The sequence below is a fragment of the Dama dama genome, chromosome 23 (genome assembly GCF_033118175.1).
Source record: "Dama dama isolate Ldn47 chromosome 23, ASM3311817v1, whole genome shotgun sequence".
Lineage (NCBI taxonomy): Eukaryota > Metazoa > Chordata > Mammalia > Artiodactyla > Cervidae > Dama > Dama dama.
This window is the reverse complement of record NC_083703.1, coordinates 26,960,493-26,980,915: the sequence shown is the minus strand read 5'-3', so window position 1 is coordinate 26,980,915 and position 20,423 is coordinate 26,960,493. Positions and strand designations below refer to the sequence as shown.

General features: G+C 41.5%; 1 protein-coding gene across 1 annotated transcript in view; it reads right to left on the bottom strand.

Moving 5' to 3' along the window:
• The window catches only part of GPR158 (G protein-coupled receptor 158), a 287,610-nt gene extending 276,559 nt beyond the window's left edge, over nucleotides 1-11,051 (bottom strand). The window contains exon 1 of the mRNA XM_061126225.1: nucleotides 10,150-11,051. Within this exon, the coding sequence (XP_060982208.1) occupies nucleotides 10,150-11,051 (902 nt within the window). The remainder of the gene's footprint in view (nucleotides 1-10,149) is intronic.
• Between the last annotated feature and the right edge of the window lie 9,372 nt (nucleotides 11,052-20,423).

Below are 20,423 nucleotides of genomic sequence, written 5' to 3'. Positions count from 1 at the left end.
TCAAGAACATTAATTTTTCCTAAACTAAGGAGGTATTTTATAGAACAGCCTATCCACCTAAATCTTTTCATTGGTCAAGTGTTAGGAAGAAAGACTGCCCAGATGAGTAACTGCCCAGTCAAAGTAGAAATTACACCTAGAAAAGGATTCTTTCTAAAAGCTGAAAAATAAGATTGAAGGCTAAAAGACCAGCAAAACAAGCCAATGTATATGCCATAGCTGTGCTGGGCAAGGGTCTAATGATGCTATTAGCTGCACAGTCTCCCAAGCATAGCCCCAAGATCAGTGAACTGCCTGTTTGCACGTAGTGGCCATCAGGCTGCCAAAGCTATCAAAATTCCAATGTATTATTTTAGTAATTGTGATTACTTAAGATGGCAGAGGAATAGGACCACAGCCTTGTCCAGCTCAGTGAAACTATGAGCCATGCCATGTAGGGCTGCCCAAGATGGATGGGTCATGGTGGAGAGTTCTGACAAAATGTGGTCCACTGGAGAAGGGAATGGCAAACCACTTCAGTATTCTTGCCTTGAGAACCCCATGAACAGTATGAAAGGCAAAAAGGTATGACACTGAAAGATGAACTCCCCAGCTCAGTAGGTGCCCAATATGCCACTGGAGATCAGTGGAGAAATAACGCCAGAAAGAATAAAGAGACAGAGCCAAAGCAAAACGAGCACCCAGTTGTGGATGTGACTGGTGATGGAAGTAAAGTCCGATGCTGTAAAGAGCAATATTGCATAGGAACCTGGAATGTTAGGTCCATGAATCAAGGCAAATTGGAAGTGGTCAAACAGGAGATAGCAAGAGTGAACATTGACATTTTAGGAATCAGTGAACTAAAATGGACTGCAATAGGTGAATTTAACTCAGATGACCATTATTTCTACTACTGTGGGCAAGAATCCCTTAGAAGAAATGGAGTAGCTATCATAATCTACAAAAGAGTCTGAAATGCAGGACTTGGATGCAGTCTCAAAAATGACAGAATGATCTCTGTTCCTTTCCAAGGAAAACCATTCAATAGCACAATAATCCAAGTCTATGCCCTGACCAGTAATGCTGAAGAAGCTGAAGTTGAATAGTTCTGTGAAGACCTACAAGACCTTCTAGAACTAACACCCAAAAAAGATGCCCTCTTCATTATAGGGCACTGGAATGCAAAAGTAGGAAGGAAGACAAGACATACCTGGAGTAACAGGCAAACTTGGCCTTAGAGTACAAAACGAAGCCAGTCAAAAGCTAACAGAGTTTTGACAAGAGATTGCACTGGTCATAGCAAACACCCTCTTCCAAAAACACAAGAGAAGACTCTACACATGGACATCACCAGATGGTCAATACTGAAATCAGACTAATTATATTCTTTGCAGCCAAAGATGGAGAAGCTCTATACAGTCAGCAAAAACAAAACCAAGGGCTAACTGTGGCTCAGATCATGAACTCCTTATTGCCAAATTCAGACTTAAAATGAAGAAAGTAGGGAAAACCAATAGACCATTCAGGTATGACCTAAATAAAATCCCTTATGACTATACAGTGGAAGTGACAAATAGATTCAAGGGATTAGATCTGATAGAGTGCCTGAAGAACTATGGATAGAGGTTCATGACAGGTGGCAGGGATCAAGACCATCCCCAAGAAAAAGAAATGCAAAAAGGCAAAATGGTTGTTTGAGGAGGCCTTACAAATAGCTGAGAAAAGAAGAGAAGTGAAAGGCAAAGGAGAAAAGAAAAGATATACCCCTTTGAATGCAGAGTTCCAGAGAACACAAGGAGAGAATAAGAAAACCTTTATCAGTGATCAATGCAAAGAAATAGAGGAAAACAATAGAATGGGAAAGACTAGAGATCACTTCAAGAAAATTAGAGATACCAAGGGAACACTTCATGCAAAGATGAGCACAACAAAGGACAGAAATGGTATGGACCTAACAGAAGCAGAAGATATTAAGAAGAGGTGGCAAGAATACACAGAAGAACTATACAAAAAGATCTCCATGACTAAGATAACCACAATTGTGTGATCACTCACCTAGAGCCAGACATCCTGGAATGCAAAGTCAAGTGGGCCTTAGGAAGCATCACTATGAACAAAGCTAGTGGAGGTGACGGAATTCCAGTTGAGCTCTTTCAAATCCTAAAAGATGATGCTGTGAAAGTGCTGCACTCAATATGCCAACAAACCTGGAAATCTTAGCAGTGGCCACAGGACTGGAAAAGGTCAGTTTTCATGTCAATCCCAAAGAAAGGCAATGCCAAAGAATGTTCAAACTACCACACAATTGCACTCATCTCACACACTAGCAAAGTAATGCTCAAAATTCTCCAAGCCAGGCTTCATCACTACGTGAACCATGAACTTCCAGATGTTCAAGCTGGATTTAGAAAAGGCAGAGGAGCCAGAGATCAAATTGCCAACATCTGCTGGATCATTGAAAAAGCAAGAGAGTTCCAGAAAAACATCTACTTCTGCTTTATGGACTATACCAAAACCTTTGACTGTGTGGATCACAACAAACTGTGGAAAATTCTTCAAAAGAAGGGAATACCAGACTACTTGACCTGCCTCTTGAGAAATTTGTATGCCAGTCAAGAAGCAACAGTTAGAACTAGACATGGAACAACAGACTGGTTCCAAATCAGGAAAGGAGTACATCAAGGTTGTATATTGTCACCTTGCTTATTTAACTTCTATGCAGAGTACATCATGAGAAATGCTGGGCTGGATGAAGCACAAGCTGGAATTAAGATTGCCAGGAGAAATATCAATAAGCTCAGATATGCAGATGACACCACCCTTATGGCAGAAAGTAAAGAAGAACTGAAGAGCCTCTTGATGAAAGTGAAAGAGGAGAGTGAAAAAGTTGGCTTAAACCTCAGCATTCAGAAAACTAAGATCATGGCATCTGGTCCCATCACTTCATGGCAGATAAATGGGGAAACAATGGAAACAGTGACAGACTTTATTTTTGGGGACTCCAAAATCACTGCAGATGGTGACTGCAGCCATGAAACTAAAAGACGCTTGCTCCTTGGAAGAAAAGCCATGATCAACCTAGACAGCATATTAAAAAGCAGAGACATCACTGCCAACAAAGGTCCATCTAGTCAAAGCTATGGTTTTTCTAGTAGTCATGTATGGATGTGAGAGTTGGACTATAAGGAAAGCTGAGCACAGAAGAATTGATGCTTTTGAACTGTGGTGTTGAAGAAGACTCTTGAGAGTCCCTTGGTCTGCAAGGAGATCCAACCAGTCCATCCTAAAGGAAATTAGTCCTGAATATTCATTGGAAGAACTAATGCTGAAGCAGAAACTCCAATACTTTGGAGTTTCTCCAATACTAACTGATGCGAAGAACTGACTCATTTGAAAAGACCCTGGTGCTGGGAAAGATTGAAGGCGAGAGGAGAAGGGGACAACAGAGGATGAGGTTGGATGGCATCACCGACACAAGGGACGTGAGTTTGAGCAAGCTTTGGGAGTTGGTGATGGACAGGGAACCCTGGAGTGCTGCAGTGCATGGGGTTGCAAAGAGTCGGACACGACTGAGCGACTGTACTGAACTGAACTGATTTTAGTAATTGTGTTTAAATAACTCTGTGAACATCAATCCAGAACTGAAGAGAGAAAACAAACAAGGCCCTAATTCTTCTGTACCAACCAAGTACAAAATAACACCAACAATATACTTCTTGACATCCCAGTGCATTACAGTATAATCATAAAACAGTGCATGTTAGAAAAGGGTAGGCTTAAAACCCTGAGTGGTGATCAACAAACTGATGCTTTCATGAACTTGAAAGTAAAATTTGACCTATCTAGCATTTGAGACTGTAAAATCAGTCTTGTGAGGGCATTAGTTCTCTTCCCAGAGGGTAGGCCTAAACTCTTGTCATTTATTTAAGTCTTGGAAATCCCATTTCTCCTTCCACATGCGTGTGCTAAAACGTGGCACGATAATGCTATAGGACACTAAATAGCCTCCTTTGAAGTTTTAACACCAACTACAAAGGGAAAATCAAACACAGGTTGTTTTTAAAAGTAAGTAAGGAGCTTCAGGATGCCTCAACATTGATTATTTGGAGAGAAATTACCCCCATATACTGAGGCCCTTGGTTTAGAAATCTGTGCAACAGCTTCTTACTGACTTTAAGTAAATTTCAGGGGCTCTTTCAACATCTAGAAACTCAGATCATATTTATTCTTATTTTGAATGGAATTCTCATTTCCCTTAACATATATATATTTAATGCAGTGTACAATGAGAGGGCTTTCTTTAAATATCCTATTAGCAAATCACCATGATAAAGTCAAACACTGAACATATGTGAACATGATCTGCATTTAAATATGCATACAATGACTGGCTTCAGTATTACAATCAAAACTTCAAGAGTTAAAGTGACATATTTAATTTATATACATAATTGTAGATCTCTAGATTATAAGGAACCCGACGAGTCACTAAGTACAGCCCCTTTTAATTTACAGAAGAAGAATAAAGTAGAAAGGCAACTGCTGATAACTAATAAGGACCTACAGTATAGCACAGGGAGCTCACTCAGTACTCAGTAATGGTATATATGGGAAAAGAATCGAAGAGAGACTGGATGTATGTATGTGTATAACTGGTTCACTTTGCTGTATACTAACACAACATTGTAAATCAACTACAATAAAAATTAAAAAAAGAAAAGACAGCTGCTGCCCTTGGTAATACAATAGTCAAGGATGTGGTCCTTTCCTGGGGCCAACATCTCCTGTCTCCAAGGTCAGTATTTCCACCATGATCCACTGTAAATACAAGCCTTCACAATAATTAGGAATTTAACTAAACCATTATATAATTATAAATTACTATAAATCATGTGAGTTTAATACACCTAAAATAAGAAAGTGTTCAGCTGAGGACAGTATTTAGGAAGACAGAAGCTTTGATACAAAATGTTTACTGAACTTCCTGTGGGATGACAGTTCTTCATTTAGTCTTCACAGAATCCCAAAGGAGATACACTTCACTATTCACAGTTTAAAGACTGAAACTCAAAAACCTTAATAACAGAAGTTCATCTAAAAACTCTTTGATCTACTACTCAGGTAGACATCTCTGTGCTGTTCTGTAGATAACCCTCTTCACCACCACCAGAACCCACAAGAGAGACAGGATATGTGTGGCCTAGAGCAAGATGGTGTTTTCTCTTGCCCTCTTTTGTTCCAAGCAGAGATCTGTACCAGAATCTCTGATGAAGCTGTGTGAGCATACATTTGTGAAGGAGAAAAAGTAAAGTAACCCCTCAGGAGTCAGGGACTCAGTGACAACAATGTTCAAATAGCATTTCCACACTATTGTGGAAAACTTCATATCTAACATTCACTTGGTGTCCTCTTCTTCTGCATGCTACTCCCCCATCAATCATCATTTCCACAGGGTACTGCATTTATGTGTATGAACCCTTTTATCAAAGCCTCCTTGTTACCCATTGGATAGGAAGTTTCAAAATTCACAGGATAAGGAGTTACACAGGATAAGGAGTTACAAAGGTATACGGATGTCATCAAGTCTGTTTCCACACTTAGTTGTGCAGAAACTGATTTCCAGACAGGTAATTCAGCCAGTCTGAGACAAAGCTGGGACTTGAGGCAAAGTTCTTACTCAAGTCTAATACTCTTCTCTCTATGCAACATACTTGATTATACAATTGGCCAAAAAGAACAAGTGTCTCTCATGTCTTTGGCCAAATACATTAATTACTTCAAGTCAATATCATGTGTTTAACAGCAAGTTGAAAGCTTGAAAATCAGTGATCAGGAGCCTAGAGTAGTAGAAAGACAATACAAGCCTCATAGCTAGATAGATCCAAGTTTGATTTAACCTCTTTAATTTACTAACTGGCTGACTTGGGCAAGTTGGTCAGCTTTTCTGGAGTTGTAACTACAAGAATATTGTTGTTTAGTCACTAAGTTATGTCCGACTCTTTGTAACTCCATGGACTGTAGCCCAACAGGGTGGCTCTCTCCATGGAATTTCCCAGGCAGAAATAACATTCCTTGTCCAGGGGATCTTCCTGAGCCACAGACTGAACCTGCATCTCCTGCATTGGTAGGCAGACTCTTTACCTCTGAGCCATCAGGGAAGCCTACCTGAGAATATTAAGAATTAAATGCAGTAGGACATTTATAAAGCATCTGATCCATAGTAGATGCTTGGTATATTGGTTCCCACTCATTCTAACTCACCCTTAAAGAGCTGTACCACTCTTAACAAATTCCTTTAGCCCTTTGGGTCTTTTTTCTCCATTGTACCATGAGAAGAGGGGAAAAAAAAAAAATGAATTCCAAAATCCCTTACAACTCATCAAGTATGAATTAATTCCCAAAGCTTCCTTTACCTTAATTTAAATTCAGCCAACACTAGGTACCTTATATTCATCCTTGGCAATGTTTCTGTGATCTCAAAGATTTGGGATCCAACTCCATAGTACCTTAAGTTCCACACGGAAAAATTACTACACAAAACCAAAGGACTTAACTTTAAAGAAAACTCTACAAGGACATCACAAACCTATGTGATAAATAAATGCAATTTAGGGTATATCTTAAGTTGTTACTCTGTTTTTTTTTTTTTTTCTTTTTTTTTGCTGGGATAGAAGATGAGAACTTAAGTGTTGATACTGTAAGCCTATAACGATAGACTCAAGAGCCATTTAGGTAAAGCAACTAATGTCATTTTGTGGGGAAGAGAAAAGGAAGAGCAATAAACTTCTCTTCCCATGTGAGTCTCATGCTAGACCTTACAATTTAAGAAATTTGTGTCATTCTGAAGCAGAGGGGAATAAAATTTATTCTGAGAGGTGTTTTTCAGTGATAGGCATTAATATAAGAAGGTAGTTGACCATGTTCTCCACAGTGCTTTTGAATTTCATGTTTCAGATTTACATTCTGTATAAATAATGTATAATTTAAATGCTTGAGTCTTAAAAGCAAGAACTGGGGAAATATTAACTGAAATTAAATGAAAATCTTAACTGCAAAGTTTCTCCTCCTCTTTTCTTCCTTGAGGAAAGCATTATCAGTCTTTTTTGTTGTTGTTACTATAGAGAAGGCATTTTACACATATTGGGTTGGCCAAAAAGTTCGTTAACATTGTATGGAAAACCCCGAATGAACAGTTTGGCCAACCCAATAACACTCTATAGGTTCAAAATATATTTAAAATAATGATTAGAGCTCCCAGTCATGGTCTCCCAAAAATTCATTTGGTGTCTATCCTATTACTATACCTGTACAGTATTATTCATGTATAAAATTTTAGAATACACATCTTAGATGATAAAACATCAATAGCATCAAAAACTTGTGCCTTTTATTAGTATTAAGAGACAGAAAAGGCCCATTGAAATTTTCTCAAATGTGTGAAATACTGTAACTTTTTTAAATCGAGAGCTGTGTTATATGGGCTAAATTTTTGGTTCTAAAAGTGACAGAGAGTAAACTATGTTCCTCAATATAAGTTGTGTGCAGAAGTCCAGAGAGGTCCCTCTGGTTCATACTATGCTTGCTATATATGTATATGTATGCCTAAAGTATATGGACCTCTCTGGCATACATACTTTAGGCATACATATACATATATAACTAGCATAGTGTGAACCAGAGGCAAGAAGGCCTAGATCCTGTTTCTGCTGTTGTTAAAAACTTGATGTGTGATTTTTGGACAAGTTCCTTCACCTTTCTTATCTGTTTCTTTATGAAACAGGAGGGACCATCTGATCTCCAAGATTTCTTCCAGTTTCTATAGGCTGTACCTGAGTGGCACAGGACATGTGGCAAAAGTACTCACAGGAGAGCACTTACTCTGCTCTTCATGCATGCTGCTAAGAGGAGCCAGATTCTGTAGAGAGCCAGACACTAAATGGCCTGGCTTTGTGCCTTGGCTGAAGAACACCATCAGTGACTCTGAAGGCACTTAAAGAGGAAAGAAACTATTTTCTGAACATAGTCCAAAAACTCGGTAGGGTCATGTGAACCCTCACGACCTCAGACCCCTTGTGTCCTCAGCCTTTTATCTTGACTGGCAGAAAGGCCTGAGTTCATTTAGACAACGTATGCTTTCTGAGCCTTATGAGAAACAGTTCTGAGAATAAATGGACTCATCCCCAGTCCCACATCTGATCCTTGAAAATACATATATTTTTATGCATCAGCTACAATATACGTAGCACTCCTAGGACACCTTCATGAAACAGAGTTTAACATAGTGATTAAAAGTATGAAATGAGCTCAAATCCTGCCTCTGCTACTATTTAACTGCTGCATGATCTTAGGAAAGAAGTTTCAGGTTCTGTTTTTGTAAAATTGGGAAACTAATAAAACCTAACTCATAGGGTTGTTGTGAGGATTAATCAAGATAATACATGCAAAACAGAGCACAGAGCCTAGTATAAAGTATATATTAGTAAGATGGGTGGATGGATGGATAATATAGATAGATACATGGACACATAGATGGATCTTTAAATCCTGGGAGCTGGGACTCCCTGAAAAGGCTTATGTGAAGGCTGAAAGCAGTTTTTTGGCAGTGAATGGCATCTGCTGATCTTTCCTCTTCTGAGCAAGCAATATGTCAAATACTCAAACCTGGGATCAGCTCTGACTAATAGGATCCTGCAGAAATTAGGAGGAAATAAGATTATCCTTAAAGTAAGAAAGAGTTATGCTGGTTTAAGACAAGATCGTTGAAAGAGAGAAACAAACAAAAAAAAAACATTTAATATGATCATACAATATCAGAGAAAAGGGGTTATTTTTCATTCATGTAATCTCGAGTGTTGCCAGCATTAACAGCTACAGAATTTTATAACTGGGTGTCTCCCTAGAGACTATCTCTAGTTTACCTTCCTTACTTGATAAATAAGTAGCTGAGGGCAGAGAGATTAAGCAGATTTCTTGAGGCCATTCAGCAGTAAATGACAGTGCCAAGACAAATAAGTGTTCTGACTTCTCCCATTCACCCACCCAGTACTTCCCCTGGTATCTTTCACCAGGTTATCATTCTTTTATGTGCCGGCAGGGCATTAAAACTCATACAGATGCCTCACTTTTGCCCAGTTTCCCAAAAAGTACAGAAGCAGCCTTTACCCCCAAAACCTTCTTCCCATTGGGAATGGGGAAGGGTCCCAGTTAATCTATGGCCCTCTCCCAGGCCCTCTTTGGAGTTTCTGTTCTTTCCTTTCTGTTCCTCATGTCCTCTCTTAAGGGCTACTTCTAAAAGTTCTTCACCCCAAAGATCAGGCACATTCCAGGGCACAAATTACCCCCTGCTAATTTGCACATTCTCCTTTTCCCACAAATGCAGGAACTACAGAACTATTAAGTCTCTGAGCTCCCTGACTGAATTCAATGAGAACTGATCCCTACCTTCCTAGGCTAATTCAATCAGGTTCATTTATAAAGGATGTGCACCTGAAGAGCCAGAGAACCCTTAGGTGTGCCTAAACACAGAAAACAAGAGGAAGAGCGGACCAGGGAATGCGAGATGGACTGGGGGACGGAGGGAGATGAGTGGAAGGAGTACACAGAGCAAATTGCAAAGTCTGGATCTGGGAGACAGCTATGCTGCTGAAACTGACTCACTGCTGAGGGTACAGCACTGCCGGCGGGATTGACTGTTTTCATCATGCGCTCTGGTAACTGACTAACAGCAGACTGACGCCCCAAACTGCACACGTAGGAGGAGGCTATCCCGAAGTTGCAGGAAAAAAGGAACTCTCTTCCTGCTCCCTTCTCTACTCTCATTAGATGTTCACCAGTCTGTGCCTGGCTAGCATGCCCTGAGCCCTCCAGGTTTCTGTGCATCATCCCTGACGGGGAACTCCCCTCCCTGCTCTCCCGAGGGTTAGAGAGAAACAGGGCATCTCTCCTTGCAGGGAAACTGATTTGAGAGAAAAGCTTTCGCTGAGCATCTGAAGCTGACAAACGCGGGGCGCTTCTTATCCCTAAGCATTTGCGGCTGCGTGGGGTGTCCCTCAGCCCGGGTCTGGGCTTTGACGGTGGGAGGCGTAAGGGTCACAGCCAAGTGTTCTTTCTCCACACTCACAGTCACCCGCAAAACCGGAAGGAAGGTTTTGTCTTTTTTCCCCTCCCTACCTGAATTCCGGGACCAGGTTAGGCTGCAGCCCGTAGAAAGCAGCGGAGAGAGTGACCAACCACCCAGGCTTGTAACTGCCATTCTCGCACTCCAGATACGGCGGAGACCACTTGACGTGGCTCTTGTCCCCGCTCAGCCCGTCCCTGCGCCGCCAGCTGTGGCCCAGGCCCCGGGGCCCCTGGTTGGAGCCACGACGGTGTAAGTGAGTCCTCCACTTGCGCCGGAGGCCGTGGAACCACTCGGTCTCCAGCGTGGCGTTGGCCAGGTGGTGTGCTGAGGAGGACAGGTCCTGGAGCAGGATGCGACTCTCCTCGCGCGTGGCCTGGAGGAAGACCTGCGGGGCCGGGGCGGACAGCGACTCGGTGCTGAAGGTGATGGCCGCCCGGGAGATGCTGGGCTCACCCTCTAGGAGGCTCCGCACCAGCGCTTGGTACCACTCCAGGTCGTCCTGCAAGTTCTGCTCCCGCGACTTATTGCTCTGCAGCATCATGTTGAGGAAGTTGGTGGCGTGTGTCAGCGTGTCCAGCGCCCCGTGCAATGAGGGATGGGAACTGGCTAGGGCCGGCGACTTCCCCGGCAGGCCCGCCAACTCGTAGCGGCTGGAGCAGTTGGCTCGCTTCAGCTTGTGGGAGTCCCCGGTGTAGAGGTAAGAGGCCACGTCCATGGGCACCTCCTCGGCGAGTTTCTGCGCCAAGATGGTGCCGTCGGTGGAGCGGCTCCAGGGAGCAGAGGAGTCTGAGGCAGAGGCTCGAGCAGACTGCTGGGCGTGCTGCTTCGCCCTCAGGGTCCTCTCTCGAGGTGAATCCGGCCGACTTGGAGGTTCGCGGCTGGCGCCAATAGCTCCCAATCCGAAATGAATGAGCAGAACGCAGAAGAGGAAGGGGTAAGCCATGGCTCCCATCTGCCTCGCAGAGCGGAGAGGAGGTAACGGGAGGAGTCACTTTTTAAATTATAGTCGTCAGTCTGTCAGCAGTAAGACTTTTACTAGGGGTCTTCCCCCTTCTCCAGCAGGCAACCAGTCCAAAAGGACTTTAAAATAGGGATGTTCCGAAATATGCCCGGCTGACTAAGCTACCGTCACAGGAAATCAAATCACCTGTGGCAACGCCGGCTGCTCCCGCTCCACAATGGGTCGGCTCAGGATTACGCACCTCGCAGCCTTGAACCGAACAGGTTACATCCCCTTTCGCAGTCGGCAGCTATAGTTAGCCTGCTTACGTCTTTCCTTCCACCGCCGCTCTCATTGAGGTGTGTTCAAGAGCTGCTGCTGCTGCCGCCGCGGCCGCCGAAGACGCTGCTCCATCATCTCACCCGTGGCAGGTCGTTCCCGCCTCCTGGCTCTGGCTCCTCCTCGTTCGCTTCGCCCGGAGACGCGGCGCTCGCGCGCGCAGAGCGGCGCCGCGAGCGCAGGGGCGAGTCTCAGAGAGCGAGGGTTTCTTTTAAGACGTTTGTCTCTCCGGAGCCAAGAGGGCTAGGCAGCTGGTTAATTGGAGTCTTTAGGTTTGGCCACAAACCACACTCCTGCCTCTCCCTACTCTCGGGAGGAAAGCCGGTTTAAAGAGGCAGCTTGGCCGCAACCAAACCCTTGAAGGGCGGCTTCAATTCGTCTTGTTCTCTGTTTGGTCGGCTCCTCTGTCAATCAGCTGAGTACCATTTGTTGGTCTGGGGCGGGAGCTGTCCAGTGCTGAACCCGAGGCGGCACGGAGGAGGCAGCGGCGCGGGCTGCAGCAGTCCTTTCACCCACTCGCGTTCCCTGATGACTCGAGAGCGTGAAGGGTTGGGGGTGGGTGGCCGGGAGTAATGGGAGAAGCAAAGCTCGGGTGGCTCAGAGAGAAGGAAACTTGGACGTACTGAGGAGGAGGGTGTTGGCGTCTTGCATGCTTCGTTAAATCAGTCTTTTCTTTTGCCTGGAAAAGAGGGAGAAAGTAGTTTTCATTTGTGACATATATCGGAGGGGAGGGATGTAGGATGAAGACGTGTCCTCCCGAGCATCTGCTCATTTTAGGCAAATGATCAAATCCTCCTCCTTGTTGTCGGTTAAAGAAATTGTTAAACCCTACTTGCCAAGGTCTTGGCTGTACGGGAGTAACGGAGACATCTACTGGCTGAACTTTAAGGAAAAAAAAAAAAAAAATGCCGTATCTAAGGAAGGTTTGCTTGAAAGGGATGAAGGGGAACCTGTGGAAATGTAAACAGAGAATGTGCCAAAGGGCGAGGATAGGGGCAGGACGCAGACTGTGAGAGAATGAGGATGAGTCAGTCTGTGGTGAGTGGGAAGGAGAGCCATTCTGACTGGGAGTTCCTGAAATTAATGAAGGCAAGAACTAAGACATCTGATTCTCCATAGATTGGGATGTCCCGATTGAAGAAAGAAGAGCAGAATAACTATGCTAGAACCCCAAAAAAATGATTTGAAAATCCCTTAACACAGTCGAATTGTTTTATTTGAAGCTTTAACCGGGTCTTCTGACATTTTCATTCAAAAATACTATTTAATACTGGATATGTAGTGTCTTATGCACTTCCATCTTCCATATACACCTCCATTTTAAAATTTCCCAAGAAAGACACAAGGCAGAAAGTCTCAAAAACCTTTCAATTCCCAACTTTAAAAAAGCTACCTATGACATTCTAAGATAACATGGCTTAGACTTGCTTTATCATTTCATTCACCTTATTGAGAAAATATCGAAGGATGAAATTTTAAACTCCAAAGAGCAAAAGTTTGCCTGCATTGGTCACTGTAGTATCTTGACCACCTAGAATACACAGATGCCTGGTGCTAATTGCTAAACTAATGAATGAACCAGAAGATCATGATGAGGAAGCTAATTATTTTTAAATCTGTCTCCTTCTCTAAGAAGACATCTGTGCCTGATGTGTCAGTGGTGATGGCTTTTGGAATAGGACATAGCAACCAGTTTTTTAAACTGCAATGTTGGGTCCCCAAGAGAGTTTTTATAGCTTTGCAAAGAATGGTTATTAGATTTGTGTTTATTCACAAGTAGAGTTCATGTTCATATCTGACTTGTTTTGATTTTGCTTTGCAAAGTATATTCCTTTGCTAAATAAACATCATCCAGCTTAATCCTCTGATATAGGGCTTATGGCAATAATAATGTGATTTTCTGTTTAATTTATTAGAATATACAATATGATTTTCTATTTGTTTGAAGACTGAAGTGTCATTTCCTCATTAATTGATTTTTTATAAAACCTATATAATTTATTAACAATTCTTTAAAATTTGCTAGTATTACATTTGAAAAAGAAGGTATAACTTTATTAATAGGTTCCTTTATAAGTAATTCAGTGACTCTGTGTAATTGAAAGACCTGGGTTCTGGTCCCAGTATTATTTTAAGCAATATATACGGCAACTAACAAGATATTTAAAGTTTCTGTGTCTTGGAACATAAGTTGTATGTGAGCCTCATGCTTGGACATTGAGAGAGTACCAAAACTGCACCCGAGCCCCTTTCCAGGAGTGCTAGTCCTTCTCTTAGTGCATGTCTAACAAGATTGGAGCAAGCTATGAGAGGCACCTGCAATTTTGTCATAACCTTTAGGGGATCACTTTCCATCTACATTGCCAAACAACAGAGGTGAACTAGTTAGGTTTAGAATAGCACCATCCAGTAGAAATATAATGCATGTCACAGATCAACATATATTATCTTATATGTTCCAGTAGCACATTTTAAAAGAAAAAGGAGAAATAAAATGTAATAATATATTTTGCTTAGTCCAGTATATCCAAATTTCACTTCAATAAGTAAACAATATAGCAGTTATTAATGAGGTAGTCTACAGTTTTGTACTAAATCCTCAGAATACAATGTGTATTTTACACTCTCAGCATATGGCACTTCATACTAGCTACATTTCAAGTGCTCAATAAGCACGTGTGGCCAGAGGCTACCATACAATACAGGCTCTGGAAGATAGCATGTTATGGTCTAGAATGATCTAGAAAACCTAGGTTCACTCACAGTAAGGTGCTATGGTCCAAATGGTCTAGGAGGTCTGCTCCATTTACAAGTCTAGAGTGAAAGTGACTAACTGACTAGGTAGACAACCCTATGTCTGTGTTATCCATCACTGAAGCAGATCATCCAAAAGAGGTCTTTTATAAGGACCAAGACACAACACAAACTCATAGCCCTCTAAGCAGACTATGGAATGCCACACCAACTCACAGACATACTCGTTCAACAAATGTTGACTGAGTCTCTACTGTGTATCAGGCATTGTGCTTAGTACTGGGGCAAACATCTGCATGATAGACACATGGACCTCACAGTCAGGTGTATTTAGAGAGAGATAATAAGCAAAATTTTAAATTACATATTGTGGTAAGTGCCATGAAGAAATAAATGCTGTAAATTTATAAAGAGTGAAGGATATGGGGCCAAGGATATTCTTATATAAAGAGATAAAGGGAAAAAAAGACTTCTATGAGGAGGTAACAATTGAGCTGAGATATAACAAATGAGGAGTAATTAACTAGGTAGTAGGTAGTAGTGAACCAGCTGAGGGTATGATGAAAAGAAGCTTATCAGGAAAGAGAAATGGGAAAAGATGACTGCATTAAGATGAAGTTCATATATAATATAAAAAGTACAAACAATGGAGACAAAAAGAAAATTGTTTTGTAAGTTAATCAAGTGATCCTGACATGAATACCACCTCCGTCCTACCACCAATTACATGAACATGATTTGTAAGGGAGATTAATAATGATTAATAATGATTAAAATGATTAATAACCATTTGTGGCCTCAAATTAAGAGCTAAGTTATCTAAATGCATATTAACACTGTGTGGGAACTTGACTGTAAACAGAGAATGTATGCATGACCTGTATGCCCAGTGTGAAAAAGCCTAAACCATTTCATCACAGTTTGAAAAGTCAATCTAATTGCTTTAGAACAGTCCATTCCGAACTGATGAAAAAGCAATATACAATGGAGCTTTGACTTATTAGTTGTCAGGATATTATCAATTTATCACTGTTATTAAAAGGAAGATGTGATATTAGCATATGTTTAAATGAAATAAAAGAAGTAAAAAAAAACCTGCTGAGACCATATTTTATGCGAGCAGTATAAAGTTGTCTTAAAATTTTAAGTGCTGCTTTAAATCATTTAAATCAGCAAGAACTAGGACAGTGTGATTTGGTGCGAGGACACTAGATTGGCAGTTGGCTCTACTTTCCACTTTGCTGATATCTGGTCATGTGATTTTAGACAATTTTTCTCAACCTCTTTGAGCCCTTTTGCTTCATCTGTAACACAAAAGTGATGTATTAGATACAGCCACAACTGAAGCAGTTTTAGCTGAGTCATGGATAATGGTCCAGGTATATTTTCCAGGAACTCATCATCCTTGATAGTTCTAGCTTTATAAGATAATGTTATTTTTAGGTTCAATAATGCTAGGTCTCAGTAAACAAAATGGAACAACCCAAATAAAATTCTTAATAAAGCAAATAAAGCCACAAAGAAGTAGCATAATCTGTCAATATAACATGAAATCAGAAATCCAGTTCTTATTCCCAGGCTTACTGAGATTCTGGATTTCCCTGAGCATATGCTGCCCCTGTGTCTCCTGTGCCCATTTGCAAAATGAAGAGCATAGTCTTTGTTATCCAAGAGCAGTGGTTTTGAAATTTCTTGATGCAAAATTGTCTCTAGAGAATTCTGATCATCACTCTAGGTTTGGGGAGAAGTTAAAAATCTGCATTTTAATAAGCACCACAGGTGATCTTGATGCAAATGGTCCATGGAGCACATGCTGAGAAATACTGCCTTGAGCCATGGATAATAACTCTAATATATTAGAAGAGAAGATCTCCTGGTAAACACAAAGCTGTGGTATAAATTGTGAAACATAGCCTGTGGGTGGAAAAAATGAAAATAACACCTATAAAGAGGATCATCATCATCGTCATGATCACCTAAATGTTTACACAGCACTTACAGTAGCCAAGCGTTATTCTAAGGTTTTAGCTCATGTAGTCTTTATTACCACACTTTGAGTTTGGTATAGCTACCATTTTACAGATGGGAAACAAGCAAATGAATTGCCGTAAGAAATACAGCCATCTGGCTCCAGATGTCGTACCCTTAATCACTACACCAGTGGTTCTCAAATGTTGATACCCACTAGGTTTACCTGGAGAGCTTTCATCACAGCACAGATTAGTGCCCTAAGCCCCCACACTGCTAACTCAGTAGGTCTAGAATAGGGCCTGAGAAAAAATTCCCAGGTGATGCTGATACTGCTGGTTCAAGTGATCCCGGGTGGCCTTGGCCTACAGTGGCTTGAAGCAGGACTTCAGCTCCCAGCCAGAGATTGAGGTTGGATCACGGCAGTGAGAGCACCAAATCCTAGCCACTTCACAAGTGGTCAGTGACAAGGCCCTGGCTCTTCAGTTTTGCAGAAAAAGAATTCCACAAAGATGGAAAGCAGTGAAACTAGTAAAGTATTAGGAGGAAAAAAGAGAACAGTACCTGGTGATAGACACAAGGGCAGACTCAGAGAGTCACACCCTTGTGGTAGTTTCAACTACCTTTATGAGATGTTTCTTCAGGTTTCCTTTGGCCAATCATTTTGATTTGCCTGGTTCAGAGTCTATATTTGGTATATTCCAAGATCCTTCCATGTATCTGCACACATCTCTTGACCAAGATGAATTCTACCGAAGAGACCTATGAGTATTTACCGTCACTCAGCATCACTCCCCTTTTGATCTCCGAGGAGCCTTTCTGCGCATGTGTAGTCAGCGAAGTCTGCTGACTTCGAGAGTGAGTAATATGTGGTCTCTTTTCATTTATCTGGGCAGGGCTCAGCCTCCTCTCTCAATTGTCCTGCTGTTTTCTTCTTGGAGTATTGGTCCACAGAGAACAAACTCTGACTGGTTGTGTGGGGGCTCATCTATCTCCCGCCTCACGAGGATCATACTTTGAGAACCACTGCTCTGAGCAGTGCTTTGCACCATTATAATCTGTTGCTTTTTGGTAACACTTTTGGTAACACTTCCCCATCCATTTTATATGGAAAAAGGAGAAAGTCAACATTAAGGGATGAAAAGATGCCTGAAATCTACTCAGGAAAAAAAAAAAAAAAAACTCAGCAGTTTTCTATTTCTAACTTAGAAAGCTTACTCAAGATGTTTATGTTTTTTACTTAGCAGTTTATTCTCATCTGCCTCCGGTTTACCCTTAAAACTCTTGCTGCCTGTCAGCATCACTTCTAACAACACTCCTTCCCTTTCCAGAGTCATCTCTGTTTTTCACTGAGAAGTCATGACTTGGACTGTTCTTGCATTCCCAGTGAAGTGCATGTTTAATACCACTGCGAAGAGTTGACTCATTGGAAAAGACCCTGATGCTGAGAGGGATTGGGGGCAGGAGGAGAAGGGGACGACAGAGGATGAGATGGCTGGATGGCATCACCGACTCGATGGACATGAGTTTGAGTAAACTCCGGGAGTTGGTGATGGACAGGGAGGCCTGGAGTGCTGCAATTCATGGGGTCTCAAAGAGTCAGACATGATTGAGCGACTGAACTGAACTGAAGCATAGTACCATCTACAGAGTCACTAGGACTTTGATCCACGTTGCTAATTTCCCTTAATTCTCCTACCCCTGTGCACACAAAATGATTCTGCAAACTAAACACACCTGATGAACTTCCTGACCACAAGGGAAGAGAACACCAGGAACTGGCATTTATGGAGGAAAATCCTAAGTGTGCTGAGGCCAAGTATTTCCCTCAAACAACTTCCCATGATGCTGACCCTATATGCAGCAGTGCAGGAAAGGATTAATATATTACCTCCACCCAAAAAAAAAAAAAAAAAAAAACAAATTATTCAAAGTCCAACTCCACTCAACACATGGATCAGCTCTCTTTCTTATTAAGGAATAAGAACAAAAACTTGAAGCCAAGTTTACTGATAAATTGACTTTGTGGATAGCAAAAGATGGGAAATGGATTATTTTGTCTTTGCTCAACTTTGTCTGCTTCCCGTGCTGGAGGGAAGCCCCTCACACCATATATACCCGTAGGTTGTTATAATGCATGATGTAGCCCTCATCAGCATATTACTTTGGGCATTATGGGGGTTTACTTCATGATCAGTTTAGGACTTGACTCTCAGTCTGAATGCAGGAGGTTTTAAAAGCTGGGATCTTCAAGTGCCCAGCATCACACGCAAATAGGAGCCACTAATTAATGACAATTTCTCATTGATAAAGAGCAGACGTTGTAAATCCAAAGAAACTACAAAGAACAAGTTTAGAGTAGTAAACTGCTAGTAAAATGTTGGCTGCAGCTTTTAAAAACTTGAGGGAAATCATTTCAATGGCATTGATATTGTTGAAATTTCAAACATCGTCTTAATGTCGGGATTGTATGGAAAGGAAAACAAAGAAACACAGCATGGAAATATATGCCAACAAAATGTAGGAAAAGAAGGCGGGCAGTCACTGCACATATTTCAGAAATACCTTCAGACTGAGAAAATGACAAATCTAAGTGTGAGTCCAGGTACAGAACAGTTTTACAAAGCTGTGGTTTTATTTTAACAGTAATTTATATATGCCTAGTTGAAAAAAAAGAAAAATGTTTTCTCCAGACCTCTGCTATCCTTAAAGGGGAAAAAAAAAAAAAAAAGTAAGGCAAAGAAATTTAAGAATTCCTATCTAATCTCTGGTCAGTTGGTCTCTCCTCCCCTTCCTCTTCTTTCTCCTCCCTTTATAGACATCAAGTGCTCGATGAAAAAGTAACTGAAAGTCTGGATTGTCCCAGGACAAGGGAAAAAAGAACATCCATACCTTACTGAGGTTTACTTAGAAGTGTCTTCTTTTGATTATGTTCTGTGCTAGCATTAAGCAGGTCTAAAGCAGAAGCCCGAGACCTGTGCCATATATAAATCATTCCAACTTGTCCATTGGAGGGACTCTTGGGAATCAATAGTTTCAGGAAATTTTTTGCCTAGTCTTTACCAACAGCTCCCTATTCAGACACAGAAAAATTCTAGAGAAGTTTTGGCACAAGAACCTTTCAGTTCCTTTCGTTCACTGTGTCAGTGAATGTTTTTGGGTGATGGGGCTGACTTCCAGTCTATATGGCCATTATTTATCATAGCATCCAGGGAGGAATGGGTTCTTCGTGAGTATAGAAAAAGTAGACTAGTGAACAGAGGCTAAAAAGAGAAACAGTTTTCAAGGCTCTGCAGTATCCTGAGTGATGAAAAGTAGCTGTCTCAACTGTTCGTTTTTATTTATCAAATCAGATATTTTAGAATCAAAACTTAAAATGTAATTAAAAGTCAAGAAAGAAATAAGAAAGCTTTTCTGAATGTCAAGGTTGTTTTTAATTGAAATGAATTAATCAAAAGCAGAAGCAAATATCTTTTCCTGAAGAATAATTAGTGATCTCCAGTAGAAATTGTATCCATGTGTTAGAAATGAGTTCTGTTTCATTCTGCCTAGGCAGACAAAGAGTACTCAGTCTCTTATTCGTGTCAGACTGTTTGCGACCCCATGGACTGTAGCCCTCCAGGCTCCTCTGTCCATGGGATTCTCCAGGCAAGAATACTGGAGTAGGTTGCCATTCACTTCTCCAGGGGATTTTCCCAACCCAGGGATCAAACCCAGGTCGTCTCCCGCATTGCAGGCAGATTCTTTACCATCTGAGCTACCAGGGAAGCCCACCCACTAGAAGGACTTTAATACATAAGACAGACAATAACATATGTTGGTGAGGATGTAGAAATCCAGGAGCCTTTGTATACTTCTGGTGAGAGTGTGAAGTGCACAGTCACTTTGGAAAACAGATTAGCAGTTTCTCAAATGAGTCCAGTATAAACTATCATGTGACCGAGCAATTCTACTCCTAGGCATTTGCCCAAGAAAAATGAATGCATTATGTTCATACAAAGACATGCACATTGTTCACAGCAGCATTACTCACAACAGCTAAAGTCCAGAAACCACTGAAAGATCCACCAACTGGAGAATGGATAGACACAGTGTGGTAAAGCCAGGTAGTAGAATCCTGTTCAGCCATAACAATAAACAAATTACCAACACTTGTGGATCTGTCACAGATGAAACATTATGCTAAGTAGAAGAAGCTGTACAGAGACCACATATTGTATTTAGATGAAACGTCCAGAGAAGGCAAATGTATGGAGTCAAAAGGGAGATTAGTGGTTGCCTGGGGCTGGAAACGGAAATAAGAATCAGCTTTAAAAAGGCTTG